General features: G+C 40.6%; 1 protein-coding gene and 1 non-coding gene across 6 annotated transcripts in view; one reads left to right on the top strand and one right to left on the bottom strand.

Annotated features, from left to right (window-relative positions):
• The window catches only part of ASAP1 (ArfGAP with SH3 domain, ankyrin repeat and PH domain 1), a 399,692-nt gene that overhangs the window by 272,779 nt on the left and 106,648 nt on the right, over positions 1 to 20,265 (top strand). For 3 of the 5 annotated variants that reach the window (XM_025393739.1, XM_025393735.1, XM_025393736.1), the window contains 4 exons: positions 1,719 to 1,794; positions 3,162 to 3,248; positions 10,570 to 10,670; positions 17,751 to 17,820. In XM_025393739.1, coding sequence (XP_025249524.1) covers positions 1,719 to 1,794; positions 3,162 to 3,248; positions 10,570 to 10,670; positions 17,751 to 17,820 — 334 coding nt within the window. Of the gene's footprint in view, positions 1 to 1,718; positions 1,795 to 3,161; positions 3,249 to 9,743; positions 9,753 to 10,569; positions 10,671 to 17,750; positions 17,821 to 20,265 lie in introns of all 5 variants that reach the window. The other 2 variants (XM_025393737.1, XM_025393734.1) reach the window with 1 other exon arrangement.
• LOC112630879 lies at positions 7,684 to 7,839 on the bottom strand. The gene has a single exon (XR_003121007.1). It is a non-coding gene; the product is annotated as a small nucleolar RNA SNORA12 (small nucleolar RNA).

Raw genomic sequence — 20,265 nt, 5'->3', positions numbered from 1 at the left:
GGGGGGGGGGGGGGGGGGGGGGGGGGGGGGGGGGGGGGGGGGGGGAGAGAGAGAGAGAGAGAGAGAGAGAGAGAGAGAGAGATGAGGCTTTATATGTGTTCATGTGTTTTTCAGTTAAATGGTTAACCAAAAGGCCCTTTTTTCCTCTCATCACTGTTGCTGAAAAACTTTCTAAAGGTAGTATTTTCTTCCTTATTTCAATAAGGTTTTTGTGCCAAAGATGTCAGCCTTAAAAAATGTTGGAACTTGTAGAATTTCAGTAATCACTCTACAGGCCACTTCTAATAGTCTCTATTATTGCCACTGAATATACATATTAAGCTTGAAATATGGCTTTTAAGATACGCCTCAAGCTGGGCGCAGTGACTCACACCTGTAATCCCAGCATTTTGGGAGGCCGAGATGGGGGGATCACTTGAGGTCAGGAGTTCAAGACCAGCCCGCTCAACTTGGTGAAACCCCGTCTTTACTGAAAATACAAAAATTAGCCTGGTGTGGTGGCGGGTACCTGTAGTCCCACCTACCCGGGAGGCAGAGGTTTCAGTGAACTGAGATCACACCACTGTACTCCAGCCTGGGCAACAAAGTGAGCCTCCATCTCAAAAAAAAAAGATATGCCTTAAAATGTCTTGATATTGCTTCATTCAGTCTGCTTTGTGGGCCCACTGTGATAGGAGATGAGACAGTCCTCATGCTCAAGGTCCTCATTGTTTGTAGGGAGACAGCAAAACAGATAGTGTTTTGAGAAATAATCTGCTGAGGGGGCATGGTTAGAGAAGCTTCCAATAGGGCAGATAAAATTCTAAACACATTTCCTGATGTATATTGTGTATTTCTCTAAACTGATGCCAGAGTCTGGGTTCCTGAGTAGAAGTGTACCACCTGAGACAAGAAATCTTCACTTGCTGGTAAAGAGCTTGGATCAGAATCTGGCAGACCTGGATCTGAATTCCACCAGCTCTGCTGTTTACTAGCTGCAACTTGAACAAGTTTTATACATACTCTGTACCTCAGTTTTACAAATGGAGATGAGATTGAAGTGCTTTAATTCGTTAGGGTTGTGTACATGAAATCACTTGTGTAAAGTGTTTAGTGCAGTGCTGGGTATGTGTTGAATGCTCCACAGGTATTAATTCTTGTTATTTTTCAGGTGAAATTATACAACCATGTGTTGTAGGATAAAGCTTTCCAAACCCGTTGGTATTATTGCTTTGAAATCTTGTGTTTCAAATATATGTTGGAACACAGGGATCTTTGAGGAACTGAATGAATTTTGACTTTTCTCCTTCCTTTATCTGTAGTTCCATAATATTTCTCCTTAGAGTGTCCAGATCAACCTCATGATATTCCACTGGTTAATGTGTCTTTCTCTCTCCTTCGAGTTCAAATATGGTTTAACTGTTCTATGTATAGATGCATACGCACATTATGAAATCACTGTTTTAGGACTGCAACTGTAATTTCCAGTGTCCTTGTGATATCTTCTATCGAATGTCAACTGGTAGCCATAATTTGTTTGTTGGTACATCTTTATAAAATACCATAATTAGTTTTATAACTGTCTTGTATAGATAAATCCATAGAGAATGAGTATGTATATATAGATATGTGTATTTTCAGATTTTGTAGGTTATTACAGTTCCTTGTTTTATTTACACATAAGGAGACATATTCTTTTTTATATACTGGTGATAAATCTCTGATTTTTTTAATTGTAGTTTCTTTCAAGATGGCTTGAAAACAGCTGATAAATTGAAACAGTACATTGAAAAACTGGCTGCTGATTTATATAATGTAAGTTCTTTATAAAATACATGCAATTTAACTTGCTTTCATGGATAAGTATCAGTAATTTTGAAATCTGTATTAGAAAAGTGTTAAAAGCAGGAAAGATTAAATGATATGTCTGTACAGACCCTAGGGCAGATAACCCTTCAGTTTAAGTCAGAGAAGTCATCAATGGTCAAACACTCCAGAGTCCTTCTGGGGCCATAAGAGGATCAGGGAGGGGAGTATGTAGCCATCAGTTCCAGATGGTTCTCCATTTACGATTCAGTTAGCATCACATTTCAGTGTTCCTTGGTCAGCAGTTGCAGAAAGAATGTATGATTGTGGAAGGATAAAAATTGACTCTGAATAGACAGGTTTATAGGGTTTTTTGGGTTTTTGTTTGTTTTTTTGTTTGTTTTTCAGACAGAGTCTCACTCTGTCACCCAGGCTGGAGTACAGTGTGCGATCTCGGCTCACTGCAATCTCCTCCGCCTTCTGGGCTCAAGCGATTCTCGTGCCTCAGCCTTTTGGTAGAGATGGGGTTTCACTGTGTTGCCCAGACTGGTCTTGAACTCCTGAACTCAAGTGATCCACCTGCCTTGGGGTCCCAAAGTGCTGGAATTACAAGCGTGAGCCGCCATGCCTTTCATTTATAAGGGTTTTTGTTTGTTTGTTTTTGCACATTTTATATTATCTCTCTTTTCTTTTTTTAGTGTCTAGGTCTAAATGTATATATTAGAAATGGTAAAGTTGTTGCCCAAAAATCATTTGGTGGTAAATAAAAGCATATATATTATAAGTATGAGTAGATATCCTCAAATAAAGTTTTAGAATTACAAATAATGCCTTTTATATAACTTTAAAAATACATGGCTCTGTATTTTTTTCTGATTTTCTTTTAGTAGTTAACATGGTTCAGGTTACAGTTAAGTCCCAAGTGGTTAAAAAAGCAGCACCGATCCCTTGTGCCCATTTCATGCTGTGTAAACTTTGATATATACATTGGCCCATTAGACTTCTGCTCATTCTTAAGATTCTCTCCTGGACCATTTAATCACATCAAGGTATTTTCATTACCACCCTTTGAAAAACCAGAAGCAAATAATCCAATGATATTTCTTAAGCTGTTTAGAATAGTACTTCAGAGTTAACTGTCTAGCTTAGATACGTTATTTAATAAGAATGCATGTTACGTTATTCACTAATTTCAAAACCCACTGGTACTTTTATAAGATAAGAAATCTCATATTAAAAATGAGACAGTGTAAAGGACTTTTAGTAAGAAAACCAACTATATAATAGAATTGTTTGATGAGTGGTATTTTTGTATAAATTAAACTCTGCCTATAAAAGTGTAAATGATAAGTAATAGAAGTAATTTTTTTTCATAGATAAAACAGACCCAGGATGAAGAAAAGAAACAGCTAACTGCACTCCGAGACTTAATAAAATCCTCTCTTCAACTTGATCAGAAAGAAGTAAGTGGTTTACATGTTTACAACAGGGCTAACAGTGTAAGGTAAGGCTGCTTGTAATACCCTTTGTGTTTCCTGATCTGCAAGACAGGCACAGTGATATATAATATACAAGTATGTAAGCCCCATGTAGAAACTCTATTTTAGTTCCTTTTCCTTCCTTGTAGGAAAGATGTTCTGGGTGTCCAATTCCATGACTCTGAATTTTTTTTTTTTCTTTTTTCTTTACTTTTTTGAGACAGAATCTCATGCTGTCATCCAGGCTAGAGTGCAGGGGGCACAATTATGGCTCACTGCAGCCTCGACCTCAAGCATTCCTACCTCAGCCTCCCGGGTAGCTGGGACTACAGGCTCATGCCACCACACCTGGATAATTTTTGTATTTTTTGTAGAGATGGAGTTTGACCATTTTACCTTGGCTGGTCTTGAACTGCTGTACTCAAGCAATTCTCCCACCTCAGCCTCCCAAAATTTTGGAATTACAGACATGAACCACTGTGTCCAGCCCCATGACTATAGATTTTCAATCCTAGTTTTGAAGACATGCACTTTGGGAATGTATGCCGAAACATAGTTAGTACATTCTACAACTGTCCTCTTTAGACCACTTCTGTCTTTCTGGGCAGCCAAAACAGGCATGCCTCATTTGCCAGGGAAATATTTTGATGCAGAAACCTATAGAAGCTTTGCCCCTCAATTAGGAAATTTGAGGTGAGATGGTCCTTGGATATTGAAAGAGTATAGAATGCATGGTAGAGGCTGGATGATTGCAGTACAGATCCTTAATTATAAGTTCCATTTGTTCAAACATTTCACTAACACCTACTGTGTTCCAGGCACAGTTCTAGGTACCAAGCTTTAGTCCCTTCCATCCAGGAGCTCATTATCTAGTCAGCTGTATGAACAATCCATCATGCCTAAAGTGGTGTTGATGCTATTAGAGATATATTGGAAGGTGACTGCAGCCAAAGACAGAAACCTAAAAGACCCAGAGATGGAAAACTCACCAGCATATTCAAGGGGCTGCAGACATTTTGAGGCAGGGTGGGTGGAGGAGTCAGAAATACAGTTTCTGAGGTAAAAACTCAGACCTGACTATGGAGGACCTTGGGTGTTGCACTAAGGGACATAGACTTCATGATAAGGACAAATTAAATAGTAAGCACCATTTGTTTTCTGGGAGAAATTAAAAACGTGCCTGTTTTTGTTATGAAATTATTACGGGTTAAATTTAAGAGCAGTGGCTCACTCCTGTAATCCAAATCCACCTTGGAGGCCAAGGTGGGAGGATCACTTGAACCCAGGAGTTTGAGACCAGCCTAGGCAACAAAGTAAGACCCTGTCTCTACAAAAAATTTTGAAAAATTAGCCACGCATGGTGGCATGTGCCTGTAGTCCCAGCTACTAGGGAAGCTGAGGTGGAAGAATCCCTTGAGTCCAGGAAGTGGAGGCTGCAGTAAGCTGTATTTGTGTCACTGCACTCCAGCCTGGGCAATGGAGCAAGACCCTGCCTCAAACAAACAAAAAAAAATTAAGAGCAATATTTAATAGTAATAACATGAAATATAACATTTTTATAGTTAGTTTTAAAATACTATCGCAAAGCAATTGCAAGTTCACTTATTTTAATTTCTAAAATTTCTGAAAGGGGTTTATGAGTCTAAAACAAAGCAACTCCCATAAAACATGGGAAGCCCTGCACTAGTGACACTAATCTTTTAAAGCAACCCTGAAGGTTTTCTTTATTGAGTGAATATAAGCCTCTGTTTTTCTGGTTCTCCAAATTCAGTTTTTGTAGATGCACTGGGGATTGGTCAAGTGAGAGGAATCTATAGCACTGTAACACTAGGCATCTGCTAACCTGTGGAGTAGGCAGAGTGGCCAGGAACATCTGTGTACGCTAAGGCAATTTCTGCATCCATGTCATTCAGAGTCTCAGGCAGTGAGTGACTGCACCTGTGGTTTGAGGCCTCTGACTATGATTTACGAGAACTTCCAAGTATTAGACCCCCAGTAGACTTCAGACTGAAACACAGATATGCCATGCTCTTTGAAGGTGCTTATTACTGACAAATAAATCTTAGGAGAAATGTGGTCTCTTTGAATGATTTTTCAGTGTAAGAGCATTAAAAAGACCCAGGTAGAAGGGAGTACAGGGTGGTAGATTTCAGTCTTGGGAGAAAATTGTGAGGTTTTTTTTGGGGTTTTTTTGTTTATTGTTGTTTTACTTACTGGTATGTACTTAACCACTCCCCACCTTTGTTTTGTCACACAGTATTAACTTTCCTACATATGGAAGCTTTCTTGAAAAATAAAGAGGAGGACTATTAACAACCCGTTTTTGTTTTGCATGGAGACATAAGTATTCTGCTCATGCTAGCTAAAGAACGAAGTTCCATATAAGCCAAAGGAATGTGTACATGATGAAATGCACATGATTTGATTTAATCCCACCCCAGATTAATAAATGATGAGTTTTCATTAGTACCTTGTCCACAGAGTTTTACAAGTAATAAATTGATCTTTCACAACATGCCTATTCCTTTCTCATGCTGTTTATCATCACTCATTGCAGAATATGTTTAGAAGGTAATGATTTTTCATGACTGAGATTAAATGTGAGAGGCGACCATGCACAGAGAAGTTCTGACCATGGTACTATTTGAAAAGAATGTCAAGTAATCTTAAGGATTAACTGAGGAATCAAAAGCACCCAACAAATCATTTAGCCTACTCACCCCCACCGGGTTCTAACTTGGCTCTGTTAAAGGAAGTTCCAAGAATTTTAGTTGTAAATAGGATCCCCGGAATTTTGGTAAACTCATTTTATTTTCTGTTCTTAAGTTTTTGTTATCTTAGCAATAAATGTTCTATGAAATTATATTAAGTTTTTATAATAGCTTAATCTACAAAAGAACTATTTGCTACATAACTGTTTTTAGAGTTGAAAGTAGGTTTTTGTTTTGGGTTTTTTTTGAGACGAAGTCTCTGTCACCCAGACTGGAGTGCAGAAGTGCAAATCTCACTCACTGCAGCCTCTGCTTCCCAGGTTCAAGTGATTCTCGTGCCTCAGCTTCCCAAGTAGCTGGGACTATAGGCATGCGCCACCTTGGCTGGCTAATTTTTATATTTTTAGCAGAGACGGGTTTTCACCATGTTGGCCAGGCTGGTCTCGAACTCCTCAAGTGACCTCAAGTGATCTGCCCACTTCAGCCTCCCAAAGTGCTGTGATTACAGGCATGAGCTACTGCGCCTGGCCTGAAAGTATTTTAAATGGTGATAAGTCATATTTAGGATATACAGAATTACTCCAAAAATTACACCTTTTTTGTTTGAGTTTCACTTATGGACTCTCTTAAAACCCCATCACATTATGGTTTGCAAGTTTGACAGATTCTGTGTTTCTGTTTTACTCATGTCACAGTATCTGTCATGTAGCCTGGTACCGGAAAACTATTCAAATACTTAGAAAAATGAAACAGAAGGAATCTTTTGCCCACTCCATTCGTACCTTGCATTAGAAATTTTAGGCTTCTGTAGTAGAGGTTTAGTTTTAAATTGGATACCAGAAACATTTATAGCCCCATTAAATCATGAGTGTGTAATTGCTTGTACTTTTAAAAGATTTGAGACTCTACCTCTTAATAATACATTTTATACATTAATAAGGTTTTCAAATAAGAAAGTGATTTGTCTGTACTGCTAATAGAGAATAGGAAATTAAAAAGATTTTAAGTTCATTGTTTATGTTTTATATTTTTGCCCAAATGAGTTTTTCTTTTTCCTGAATACATAATTTCTGTTACGCTATCAAAGGATTCAGAACCTATTTCATTCCTTCAATTTGTGTCAGTTTTTAAATTGTTATTAATGTTAATAAATCTCCAGTATCTACTTTCTCAGAAAAGAAAATCCTCTTTTCATTTGTCTAGAGTGCCCTGCTTAGCAAGCTGAATGGCCATCATTTCTCAAAGTGCACAAGTAATAATCGGTGTGACTTTATAAACCATGAAACTCATTCATAGTTAATTTAGGATTGTTGATACTAAACTTCTGAAACATACTGCTTCCTTCCTGCTCAGTTTAATGAGGTCAAAGCCTGGAGTTTAGCCACTTTATTCATCTTTAAAAGCATATTAGTTTGATGTAAAGCAAGGCCCATTCAATCTAAGAGTTTGTTATTCAGAATTTAAGGTTTACTTAAGCTAGTAATAAATATGTAAGGAATGTCTTAATGGTAAATTTACAGAATATAATCGTTTTTATAAGTTGTTAGCATCTGAATCCTTGTATAAAAGAAGTATTTTTATTTTTTAAACTTAGTGTTTTATTTTAAAGGTTAGCAAAGGTTAAGATTAGAGATACATAGTTGCTTATTTATGATTGCGTACCTAGTAGTGAGACATCCATTTTTGTTTTTGTTTTTTTGTTTCCTGCCACATGTGGGAGCCATTCTCTGATGGAGGAAAGGCGTGAAAGGCTTGAGAGAGATCTCTTTGTCACAGGCCTTTGCCAGCTCCAATATAATACATGTGACAGTGTTAGGCCCATTTGAAAACTTAACAAATGTGCCAAAAAGAAAACTACCATGAGAGATACATAGTTTTAAAGCATTCGGACAGACCTAGGAATTACATGGGCAGATGAAGAGAAGTCTAGTTCCGTAACAAGGGTTCCAAGGAAGGTGGTTGTGAGTGAACACCAGTATACAGGGAGATTTTAGATTTTGTTTTTAATGTTTCTAGGAGATACAGATAGGGCAGAGATCCCTGACTCCAAATTCATAATTGAGTAATTTTCATGTGATTTTGTTGGATTAAAGCAGAAAGCCCTGTGGATTTCTTTAATCCCTGCCTCTTGTTTTGTCCCATGCCTCAGTTCCCTGCAACCCGATCCACTTTTCTTCATTAGCATTATGGACACACTGCTGCCTCTCTTAAAAAAGAAAAAAAATCGTATTACTACTGTTGTTACTGAGGACTGTTGCTGGAGGTATTGGTAGGGGAGGGCTTCTCTTCTTGCTTGTCTGATATTTAGTACAGTCCCTCAGTCCTACCTCCATTTAGAAAGTGTGAGAATATCTTTTAGGGAGGACTTAGTGAACCACATTACTATGGAATGCAAGACTATAGGCCCTGATTAAAAGTGAACATTTAGGTCAGGCATGGTGCTCACACCTGTAATCCTAGCACCCTGGAAGGCCAAAGCAGGAGAATTGCTTGTGTCCAGGAGTTCAAGACCAGCCTGGGCAACATAGTGAAACGCCATCCCTACAAAAAAGCAAAAATTAGCCTGACAAGGTAGCACACACCTGTAGTCCCAGCTACTCAGAAGGCTGAGGTGAGAGAGTCATTTCAGTTTGGAAGGTTGAGGCTGCAGTGAGCTGTGATCACACTATTGCGTTCAGCCTGGGCAACAAAGCAAGACCCTGTCTCAAAAATATACATATATATTTTTAAAAAGGAAATATTTAGGGAGAATTTTGCAAGAAAATCCTAGATTCAGGTCCATGTCCCATCTCTCCCAAATGATTAATCTTGTCCAATTAAAGGTTTCATATGGAGGGAATCTGGCCCATTATAAATAGAGAAATTATTCAAATAGAACATAACTCAAGTTTGTAACCTCTTTAATGTGAGCCAGCTTGCCTGGTTAAGTGTACAGTAAGCTCCCAGTAACCTACACAAGAGAGCAGGACAGTGATATGGTGAGAGTGTGAGCATCCATGTCAAAGCTAGGGCTTATGTTGTATACTCAGGATCCTTAATACCTGGCTTTTAGGAGGTATTCAGGACATGCTTTTGAACACAGAATCTATCATGTATAGAATAGCCTTACAAAGGTACATTGTCCTAGAGATTTTCCTTTGACTATTACTTACGTTAATTTTGCATCACTGAACATACATTACTTGGTCCAAAAAGATCCTGAGTGTCAGAAAGAAGCCATCCTGGCCTTAAAGGTATTTTGTACACAAGTCAGTAAATAGCCAGTGGTTGGTTCAGCTTACCTCAACACTATCACATTTCAGGTGTTGTTTATGAACTGGATATATTTAAGTTCTTTTCCCTTGGGGAAAAAATAAAAAAATAAAGAAGTCCTGCTGCAATTTTTGGCTGTTACTAGATTTTCTGAATAATTCATTTTGGGTTTCACTGAAGTATTGATTCTCTATACATACGCATTTGAGGTTTGTCATCCATTTTATCTTGGTAAAATATGTGTGTGCCTGATGTTCGTCTGTTTAGCCATGTTTCTTTTCTCACGCCATATGACCTGAAATAAAACCTGATAAATACAGACTTTTGATTGTCCTATCACCCAAAGTTTATCCTGAATCTAGAAGTGTATGTGTTTTCTGGTATTATCTTTACAGTGATGTTTTCTGTGTACATTATATGAAATGCTTAAATTATGGATAACATTTTCAATGAAATTAACTATATTTTCAAATGCTCTGCCTTTTTTCTCTGTTGCTTTTGCCCTTCCTGATCGAAGTCTAGGAGAGTAAGTCAATACTTTTTATGAGAATATATTGTCCTACTTGTATGTCTAAAGGCCATGTTCTCATTCCGCAGTTCAACGTTGTTGATTTTATTTCTTACATTTTCAAAATGTAATGGCTGTTTCTAGTCATGTAGTCTTTAGAAACTATGGTTAAGTATCAGTGAAGTGCTAATAATAAATCAACCTTTTTTGCATCTGTGTTGTTGGTTTGGCCCTTGTCACCCTCCACAACATCATACACTTTCACTGCTGTAGAATTGTCTTAATTTTAAAAATGTGGTTATAGGTATATTTTACAGAGCACTAATTACAAAACGAGAAACATAATAATTGTTAAAACCTCACTTAGAAGTTTCCCCTTTTATTTGGGGGTATTTTGGCAGAATGTGTAAAGGGAGAAAGGTATAGCCTAAGGGAAGAACATGTTTGGGTTGCATGGACTTTATTTTGTGGTCCACTTCACTTTTTCGAGTCCCTTCTGTGTTTGCCTCTGCTGCTAGTATAAACTGGATTCAGTCTTACAGTAGTCTGTCTACCAGTGCATTGTCTTGTTTGAAGTCAGTTCAAAGTAGAGCTGGGTTTTGAACTAGAAATCAGAGACCCAGACCCCAGCTCTGCCTCGGACTTGCTTTGTGACTCTAGCAAGTGTTTAGCTGCCCTGTTTCCTCCTCTAAAATAAAGGCAAGGACCTGGCAGCTCTTAAAGTTCCATAATTCCCTTAGACCCAGACCAGTGCCAAAGGCCCAGTGGCAGAAAAGAGTCAAAGATGTGAGAATTGTCTCCAGTTTCTGTTTAATCTGTGGTTTTTCTTTCCTAGGATTCTCAGAGCCGGCAAGGAGGATACAGCATGCATCAGCTCCAGGGCAATAAGGAATATGGCAGTGAAAAGAAGGGGTACCTACTGAAGAAAAGTGATGGGTATGTATGAGCCCGGCCCAGTGTTTCAGTGTGTGATTAACCTAGAAAAGGTTTCCAGCCTCTCATATAGGGAAACACACTTACTTAACATTTTGTAATACACTAGCTGCGGACCTTTAGCACACTGGTGTTCTTCAAGTAAGTCTGAGATTTAACCAACTCTCTTTAGAAGAAACAGTAATTGCTCTGTGGCCCCTAAATGGCACTTCTGACTTGTAACGAGCAATTATAGGAAGGCAGCTACTGAGTAGCACATGCAGCAGGCAAGTGCTGACCTCATACCCACCCACCTCTCCGCTGTTTTTGTTTTGTTTTGTTTTTTGTTTTTTGTTTTTTTTTTTGAGACGGAGTCTTGCTCTGTCGCCCAGGCTGGAGTGCAGTGGCACAATCTCGGCTCACTGAAAGCTTCGCCTCCCGGGTTCACACCATTCTCCTGCCTCAGCCTCCCGCGTAGCTGGGACTACAGGCGCCCGCCACCACGCCTGGCTAATTTTTTGTAGTTTTACTAGAGGCAGGGTTTCACCATGTTAGCCAGGATGGTCTCAATCTCCTGACCTCATGATCCACCCACCTCAGCCTCCCAGAGTGCTGGGATTACAGGCGTGAGCCATCACGCCTGGCCCCTCTCCACTTTTATTCACTACAGTTTTCTCTGCCTGGTTGCCCACCAGGCCACCCAACCTTGGGTGTCACCCTTGAGTCCTCTTTTGCCTCTTATAGCCAATCTGGCAAAAGCCATTCTGTTTTTAACTGTGAAAGTAATATACTCTTGCCATCCCCGCAGCCCCTGCTCTAGGGTGAGCTGCTGCTGCCATCTCTCTTGGAGCATTCAGCAGCCTCCTAACTGGTCTCTTTGTATCACTCATTATTCTTTTTCTGCAGTTCACCTTCATACAACAGTTAGTCTTTTAAAAATCATAAAGCACATGATGTCATTCGCCTGCATAAAATACTCCAGTGGCTTCCCTTTACATATAGCATCTCAACCCTTCCTTCCTGTCCCGCCTCATCTTGTTCCATTTTCTCCCCTGATCCTGCCACATGAGGCTTCTTTTCTGTTGCTTAAACAAATCATTCTGCTTCACAGTAAGTGCATAAGTAGCATCTTCATTATTCCCTTTAATAGTTGTCTTTTTGGAGGGAGGGGACAGGGGACAGGATCTTGCTCTGTCTTCCAAGCTGGAGTACAGTGGCACTATCACAGCTCACTGCAGCCTCCCAACTCCTGGGCACAAGTGATTATACCACCTCAGCCTCCTGAGTAGCTGGGACTACAGGCACATGCCACCATGCTTGGCTGATTTTTTTTTTTTTTTTAATGTAGACAGGGTGACCCTTTGTTGCCCAGGCTGGTCTTGAACTCCTGGCCTCAAGAAATTCTCCCACCTTGGTCCCCCGAAGTGTTGAGATTACAGGCATGACTCACTGTGCCTGGCCTGTTGTCATTGTTTTTTTAAAAGAAAGCTCCTTGTTTTCTGATTACTTGTGGATATGTACTCCTTGGTTAAATCTGAGACATGCACATTTTTTATTGTAATTTGTTTGTTAAAATTATAAATATTTCTCTTCTGAATTTCTGGGGTCATTGACTGTTTTGCTTATTATTCATGCATTCAACAGAGATATTTTGAGTCCTACTGTATGTCTAGGACTCACTCTTCTAGGCCCTACAAAGATGGAGCATACAACATTGAGCAAAAGAAAATCTGGTCCTGATAGAGCTGACATTCTAAGGAAGAAAAGAGACAAAAAATACTCAATATATGGTAGATCAGATGGTAATTAGTGCTATGGAGAAAGATCAAGCAAGAAATGCAGGTGGTGTGAGGGATGGCAGTGGTTCTTGCTGTCATACAGGTGGTTAGGGAAAACTTTATTGAGTTGATGTTTGAGCAAAGGAAGTGAGAGAAATCTACACAGATACTTGGGAGAAGATGGAGAGTCAGGAGCATGCATCTCATGGTGACAAATACCTGAGAGTTCAGTGTAGCTAGAGTAGTGAGCAAGCCAGGAGGTCATAGGAGTTAAGATCAGAGGGACAGGGAACCACTCTGTGAGGTGAGGAATCATTAGAGGGTTTTGAGCAGAAGAGTGACATAATCCGACATGTTTTGGAAGGTTCTCTCTGACCACCAAGCGAAGCACAGTCATGGAGGGTGAAAGCACAGAAACAAGGAGACCAGTTAGAGGGAGGGCTGCCTCAGAAACCTAGATGGGAGCTGATGGTGAGGCCAGGGGAACTGCAGAAGAGAGGGTAAGAAGTGGTCAATTGTGGATAATGGAGGTAGGGCCAACAGGACTTGCTGATATGGGGTGCAGAGAAAGAAAAGCATCCCTAGTACAGCATCTGGCTCATTGTAGAATCAGCTTAATCCTGCTGTGAAAGTAAAAGGAGAAAAGAAATACCAACTAACAATTCACAGCTTAAAACTGGGCTCTAGAATAGTGACCAAATGCTAGTCCAAACTGCATGAGATCAAGTGTACATAAATTGTAAATTCCATAGTTTATCTTGCTGAAAAGCCTCAGGCTCAGCTCCTTGTCCTTCCCTGACCATCTGTGGTATAGACATCTCTTGGAAATGTGGTGACCTGTTGTTCTATCATCAAACGGAAAGTTAATATTGTGTTCCGTTACAAGCAACAGTGTACTATTACATATCTACTGAAGCGAAAGTATAAAAGTCATTTTTTAACACTGCTCAACCGAAATCACAATGTCCTTCTTGAAATTAGAATTGCCTAATTTTAAGTGAAGCGGTTACAATCTGTATATCCAAGGAAGATCAACAGTCTTTTCATAAGTGTTATGTAGTTCAAACCCTAAAGTGTTCAAGTAAATTATCATCTTGAGAGCCCTTGTGTATGCCAGCCACATGCCCAAGTACCTGCTCACTCATCTCATTTAACACCTTTTACAGAGAGATTAAATAATTTGACTGAGATCAAACAGACAGTAAGTACGAACACCCAAATTTGAACTGGGTCTTCTGACTTAATGCCAGGGTTATCTCCCCTTTGTTTTTCAAAGGGACCACTGCTGCTGTTGATCACTCCAAGGATATGCAAGACATTAACTGGCACAAATTCACCCCCTTGACTTTTGGTGTCTTCCTTCATGTACTCATTCCACACACATATATGAAATACTCTGGTGTATGAGGCAGCCTGCTAGATGCTAGAGGTGAAACATAAATGAGATATGGTCCTCACCCTCACTTTGACTGCAGTCTGTTGGAAAGAGATACAGACAGAGCTGCTGGATCATAGAGTTGGAAAGGAGGTTGGAAGTCAGGTGGTTCCACCTCCTAATAATTGCACAGATAGCAAAGATGAGCACTAATAACCGGGAGTTGCTTGTGACTTCTGTGGAAGAGTAAAAAATTGAAATGCTTATACATGAAAACAGACTCATTTGCAAACAATGACCACTGATATGTTCTGTGATTTTCCTCTGAAGTGTTATTTGCATTAGTAATTTTTGACTCTAGCTTTGGAATGCTCTTTATTACTTAAAGGATTATTACACAATTTGAAAAACAATTTAAAATTTTAAAAAATAATTTTTAAAAACTTTATGGACCAGAGGCAATTATTGAGAGGCAAAGGAGCAATTGCTTTATTATATTTTCTCGTTATATATACGAAGGTGGGCGTTATTGTCTTCGTAATACAGAAAAGGAAAGTGAGTCTCCAAGAAGTCAAATAACATGGGCAAAGTCACATAGCTAGAGATCGTGCTGAGATCAAAGCTCAAGTGATCTGGCATCAAAGTTGGAACTATTTATACGAGACCATTTTCTAGTAGAATTTTCTTTTCTGGAATTGTAAGATTCTAGCATGGCGTAATCAGTAATTATCAGTGTGTGGCACTGTCTGTGAGCATCCGATGGCATGAGTTCTTGGTATGTCCATTCAGGAGCTGTGCAGACTGGAGCATTTGTAAAGCTTTCATTACAGAGCAGGGGAGATCACAGTAATTCAATCTAGTCCATGGAAGTCTTGGGAATAGAAGCTATCAAAATGTTCACAAAGATCAGGTGCTGGCTGGGTGCGGTGGCTCGTGCCTATAATCACAACGCTTTAGGAGGCCAAGACAGGCGAATCACTTGAGCCCACCAGCCTGGGCGACATGGCAAAACCCTATCTCTACAAAATTTAGCCAGGCGTAGTGCACGTGCCTATAGACCCAGCGACTCAGGAGGCCAAGGTGGGAGGATCGCTTGAGCCTAGGAGGTCAAGGCTACAGTGAGCCATGATCACACCACTGCACTCTAGCCCGGGTTACAAAGTGACACCCTGTCTCTCACGCACAAAAAAAGGATCAGGCAATACTGCTCTCAGTTGTGCCAGGAGATATCTCAAGATTGTTCCCTTTCCTCTGGCAATCTGAAAGTTCCTCAGTCACAATCTCTGTCAACCCAGAATAATGCTTCTGTGTTACTTTCCTTGGCTTTATTAGCAGCACAAGAGAAGGGTTTGTGTGTGTGTGTGTGTGTGTATTGTGCTTCCATAATATACATGTGTAAGTAAAACTAACGAGTAAAAACTTAATAAAATGAATAAACTGAGGCTTTAAACTATTCCTGAAGGTTGAATAGTTTGATTGTTGAATTGAGTGGTATTTAGGATGACACTGGTTTTGGCTTAAGTGTGTACAAGGATGCCTAACCTATGTTAGCAGGCTCTTGTGAGAGTAAGATGGATGCAAAACTCCTTGCAGAGAGTTAGTCACGTTAACCAAATGTGGCTCTGATTAGTTGAGAGATGCTGCCTCTAATCAGACATTTCCTTGGTCAGTACTTCTAGAAGAAAGTATATGATTTAGCTCTAATTTGAGGATGGTTTATCAATTAGTAGTTAAATTACCTCCCGAGCAGGGCTAGCATTTTGGTTTTTTTTTTTTTTTTTTTTTTTTTTTTTTGAGACTGAGTCTGGCTCTGTCGCCCAGGCTGGAGTGCGGTGGCCGGATCTCAGCTCACTGCAAGCTCCGCCTCCCGGGTTCACGCCATTCTCCTGCCTCAGCCTCCCGAGTAGCTGGGACCACAGGCGCCCGCCACTTCGCCCGGCTAGTTTTTTTTTGTATTTTTTAGTAGAGACGGGGTTTCACCGTGTTAGCCAGGATGGTCTCGATCTCCTGACCTCGTGATCCGCCCGTCTCGGCCTCCCAAAGTGCTGGGATTACAGGCTTGAGCCACCGCGCCCGGCCAGGGCTAGCATTTTGAATACAGTATGTTCAATTTGCATTTGGTTAGATGGTGTCAAATTCCTACTTCCCTCTATGAAGCATGCTTTAGAACAAACTGTGCTTCTAGTAGTTAAATACACAGTATTATTTGTGTTTAGAGATGGTTTTAAATTTGTGTTGTGGCAGCTTTCTTAGAGAACTAATTTAAGAAGGAAAAGAAAAATACAAGATGGTACTGTTTTAAATGCCTGGGAAAGCTACAGTGGTCTCCTGATGTCATTTGTTTCCACAGCAACAGAAGGCCTTCAAAACTTTCTTCCAGCCTAGGGAATCACTGTTCCCTGCCCGTTTCTTCTTATCTGATGGAAGTAGTCTCAACTAGTGCATTTGCACCTACCTGCACTCACGCAGATCTGCCACACATGCAGTCTTTTGCCTGTGCCTGGAGCTTCACACACACACAACTCTTCCAAGTTTGAATTAGTTCTCTTCGGCTTTTTTTACCCTTCAATATCATCAAATCACATTTTTCAAAATGTGTATCACTTGTAACTATTTGGGAATGGTTTGGTCACCGTTTACTTCCCTATGCAAATCATGAACAGTTTTTGCTTGGGGCTCTGAGGCACCATTCTGTCTCTGGAAGATGCCTAAAGGGATGGTGTATGAGTTACCAAAAATGATGATGATGCATTCTTGAGCCCTGGCTAAGCTCATCCTGTACATCCTGAGGCAGTTCACCCCCCGCTCCTTGCATGGCAGACTTCTTGAGTTACTTTAATTTTACTTTTTATTTTTTGTAGATACGGGATCTCCCTATGTTGCCCAGGCTGGTCTTCAACTTCTAGGCTCAAGCAGTCCTCCCACCTCAGCCTCCCAGAGTCCTGGGATTACGGGCATGAGCCACCGTGCCCAGCCACTTTCTTAATTTTTAAAACTCAATTATTAATAACAGAAGTAATCAATTGAACACTCTTATGAAAGATTGACAGATATGGTTGAAAACTACTTATTAACACCACCCCTAACAGGTTTGGGTCTCCTTCATAGAGAGGAGTTATTATGATATCAGTGTACTACCTGTAATTCATTGAGTCTCCTGCGGTTAGATTATTATTGTTTCTATTTCCCATTTTTACTGTCCAAAGCAGTGCTACTGCCGGTCATGGTGGCTCACACCTGTAATTTCAGCACCCTGGGAAGGCGAGGCAGGCAGATCGCTTGAGCCCAGGAGTTTGAGACCATTCTGGGCAACACGGCAAAACCTTGTCTCTACAAAAAAATAAAAAATTAGCCAGGCATCGTGGGGTGTGCCTGTGGTCCCAGGTACTCTGGAGGTTGAGGTGGGAGGATCAGATGAGCCTGGGAGGTCAAGGCAGCACTGGCCGGGCGCAGTGGCTCACACCTGTAATCTCAGCACTTTGGGAGGCCAAGGCTGGTGGATCACAAGGTCAGGAGTTCGAGACCAGCCTGGCCAAGATGGTGAAACCCCATCTCTACTACCAGTACAAAACTTAGCCAGGCGCAATGCCAGGAGCCTGTAATCCCAGCTACTCAGGAGACTGAGGTAGGAGAATCACTTGAACCCAGGAGACAAGGTTGCAGTGAGCCAAGATCATGCCACTGCACCATTCTAGCTTGGGCAACAGAGCAAGACTCCGTCTCAAAAAAAATTTAAAAAGCAGTGCTGTAATGAGCATCCTTGTACATGGCTACCTGTGTGAATTACCTTCCACCTGGGATAATAAAAGGCAACCAGGATTTTGTTTTGGGGGTTGGATTTTTTGGTTTGGGGAAGTTATTTTGTAGTTATTATTATGTATCATACTGTATCCTTGCATGTCCCAGAGTGAATCAGTTACTATATCTAGTTGTGTTTGACTTCCTCCTTAGGATCCGGAAAGTATGGCAGAGGAGGAAGTGTTCTGTCAAGAATGGGATTCTGACTATCTCACATGCCACAGTAAGTATGTTTCTTAATTTACCCTGCCCATTGTTAGGTTTTCTGGCCTCGTAGGCCGGAAAGCAAACACGATTATGTACTCAGCAGTAAAAATTTGCGCAAATATATTTATGCATTTGGGTCAGATCTTTGCCGATAATCCTTTACCAAAAAAAAAAGGTTTTGTCTTGTCCTGTGGTGGTCGGCATCATTCTTTGGCATCACTAGACACTTGTATTTTTACTCTCTCAAAATGAATAAGGTATTTTGATTTTGTAATCTTATCTTTTGGGAAATATTGGTTGTTCTGAAAAACCCAGGTTTTTGAATTATAAAGATGACAGAGGCTGTTCTTTGCATGTAAAAATAATGTAGGAAACATAACAGTAGATGTAAAAACCTTGGTGGTAGTCAAAGAAGCACACAGTAAGTTTTGCCCTTTTTAAACCAACAGAAAACTTTTCAATTCTTAAAAATGCAGAGATTGTAGTGGAAAATGTACCAAGCGGGAATGGAAATGGCAAAGTATATGCCAAGACTTTTTTGATATGCTTGCTGTTTAACCCAGTAATCTCAGTTTCGATTTTAAAAACTCATTAAATTACAGTATGCTGTGCCAAGTGATGTCCTTGGGGCACTGCTTAATGAATTGCCAACAGAATAGTGGAAATGAGAGATGAGTGTTTATTATGTTGGCAATTTTGTATGACTTACAGCTGACTTTAGATATCTATCAGGCAGGAAAGGAAGTACCACTTACCTTCATAAACTTTATTTCACTTAATCCTCCCGACACCCCATGTGGTATGATAACCTTCATTTTACAGATGAAGAAACTGAAGCACAAAGAACAACTATAATTTGGCTAGTAACTCACAGAATTGGAAGTTCAAACTCGGGTGTCTGTCTGACATTAGTCCTTGTGGCCCTTCTGTCTCTTCCTGCAGAACCCATCATCTTACTACACTGTAAACGCCCCCTTGGGCACCTGCCTAGTCCTGTTCTTCTTTCTGTCTTCAGCCTCTCACACAAAACTTGACATACAGAAGGCTCTTAGTACACTCTTGTGGCCCAGTCCTTTGTGGTAAATGACTGCCCACATCTTAAAGATTGTTGTCCTTTATGAAACTTGAGTGGCTGCATCATTTCTGTCCCTTGCCCCTGGCAGCACACTTTCAGTGATTCTTCGGAGGAATTCCTCAGAGGTCTTCAATTACCCTCAAACAGCCCAGCTGAGATTTTTAGCTGTCACGCCAGTTGTGTCCGGCTACCCATCTGATATCAGAAATCCTGTCCACAGACTTGGATCTGTCTGTAATTATGATTGAGGCTGTCTAACAATGATTCATTTCTTCAGCAATCTTTTTTTTTTTTTTTTTTTTGAGATGGAGTCTTGCTCTTTCGCTCAGGCTGGAGTGCAGTGGCACAATCTTGGCTCACTGCAACCTCCATCTCCCGGGTTCAAGCTATTCTCCTGCCTCAGCCTCCTGAGTAGCTGGGACTACAGGTGCCCACCACCACACCTGGCTAATTTTTGTATTTTTAGTAGAGACAGGGTTTCATCATATTGGCCAGGCTGGTCTCAAATTCCTGACCTTGTGATCTGCCCGCTTCGGCCTTGCAAAGTGCTGGAATTACAGGCGTGAGCCACCACGCCCAGCCCTTCTTCAGCAATCTTTTGTTAAGCTTCCATTCTGCCATGTTCTGGCGTAGGCATCAAAGATGCATGGATGAAAAATTAGATAATTTTTACTTTCTTATATTTAATTCCATATACAGTCACCTGTGTATACCAGAGTGAACATTTCTGATCCTTTAGCTGTGTAGATGGTGAGTTTTTAGTCAGTTACCATCTTTTTGTTTTGTTTTGTTTTAAGACAGGGTCTGGCTGTGTCACCCAGGCTGGAATGCAGTAGCAATGATCTTGGCTTACTGCAACCTCTGCATCCTGGGCCCAAGCCATCCTCCCATCTCAGCCTCCTAAGCAGCTGGGAATACAGGCACACTTCACCACGCCCAGCTAATTTTGGTATTTTTTTGTGGAGGCAGGGGTTTTGCTATGTTGCCCAGGCTGGTCTCGAACTCCTGGGCTTAAGTGATCCACCCACCTCGGCCTCCCAAAGTGCTGGGATTACAGGCATGAGCCACTGCACCTGGCCATAGTTACCATGTGTACCCTAACTCTACCTTCTGCTGCACAGCTCTCCCCTTGGATTTGTCAGGCTGTAACAGTCCTCACTAGGCATTTTGAGAAGTTATGTAATGGCTTTATCATGTTGTATCTGTTTGCTTTTCTTAGGAATCTGCTGTGGGAGGCAGTGCAGAGTGATGGGAGATCATATAGTTGATGAAGTGAATCAGTGGCACTGCTTAGTAGTTATATGACCTTGGGAAATTTGCTAAAAATAAAATAAGTTCTCTTTCCCCTCCTGTTTTTATTCCTGCCAAAACACGTTGTTGTGGCCA

This window comes from Theropithecus gelada, chromosome 8 (assembly GCF_003255815.1).
Source record: "Theropithecus gelada isolate Dixy chromosome 8, Tgel_1.0, whole genome shotgun sequence".
NCBI lineage: Eukaryota > Metazoa > Chordata > Mammalia > Primates > Cercopithecidae > Theropithecus > Theropithecus gelada.
The sequence above is the reverse complement of the archived record's forward strand: the minus strand, read 5'-3'. Positions and strand labels throughout refer to the sequence as shown.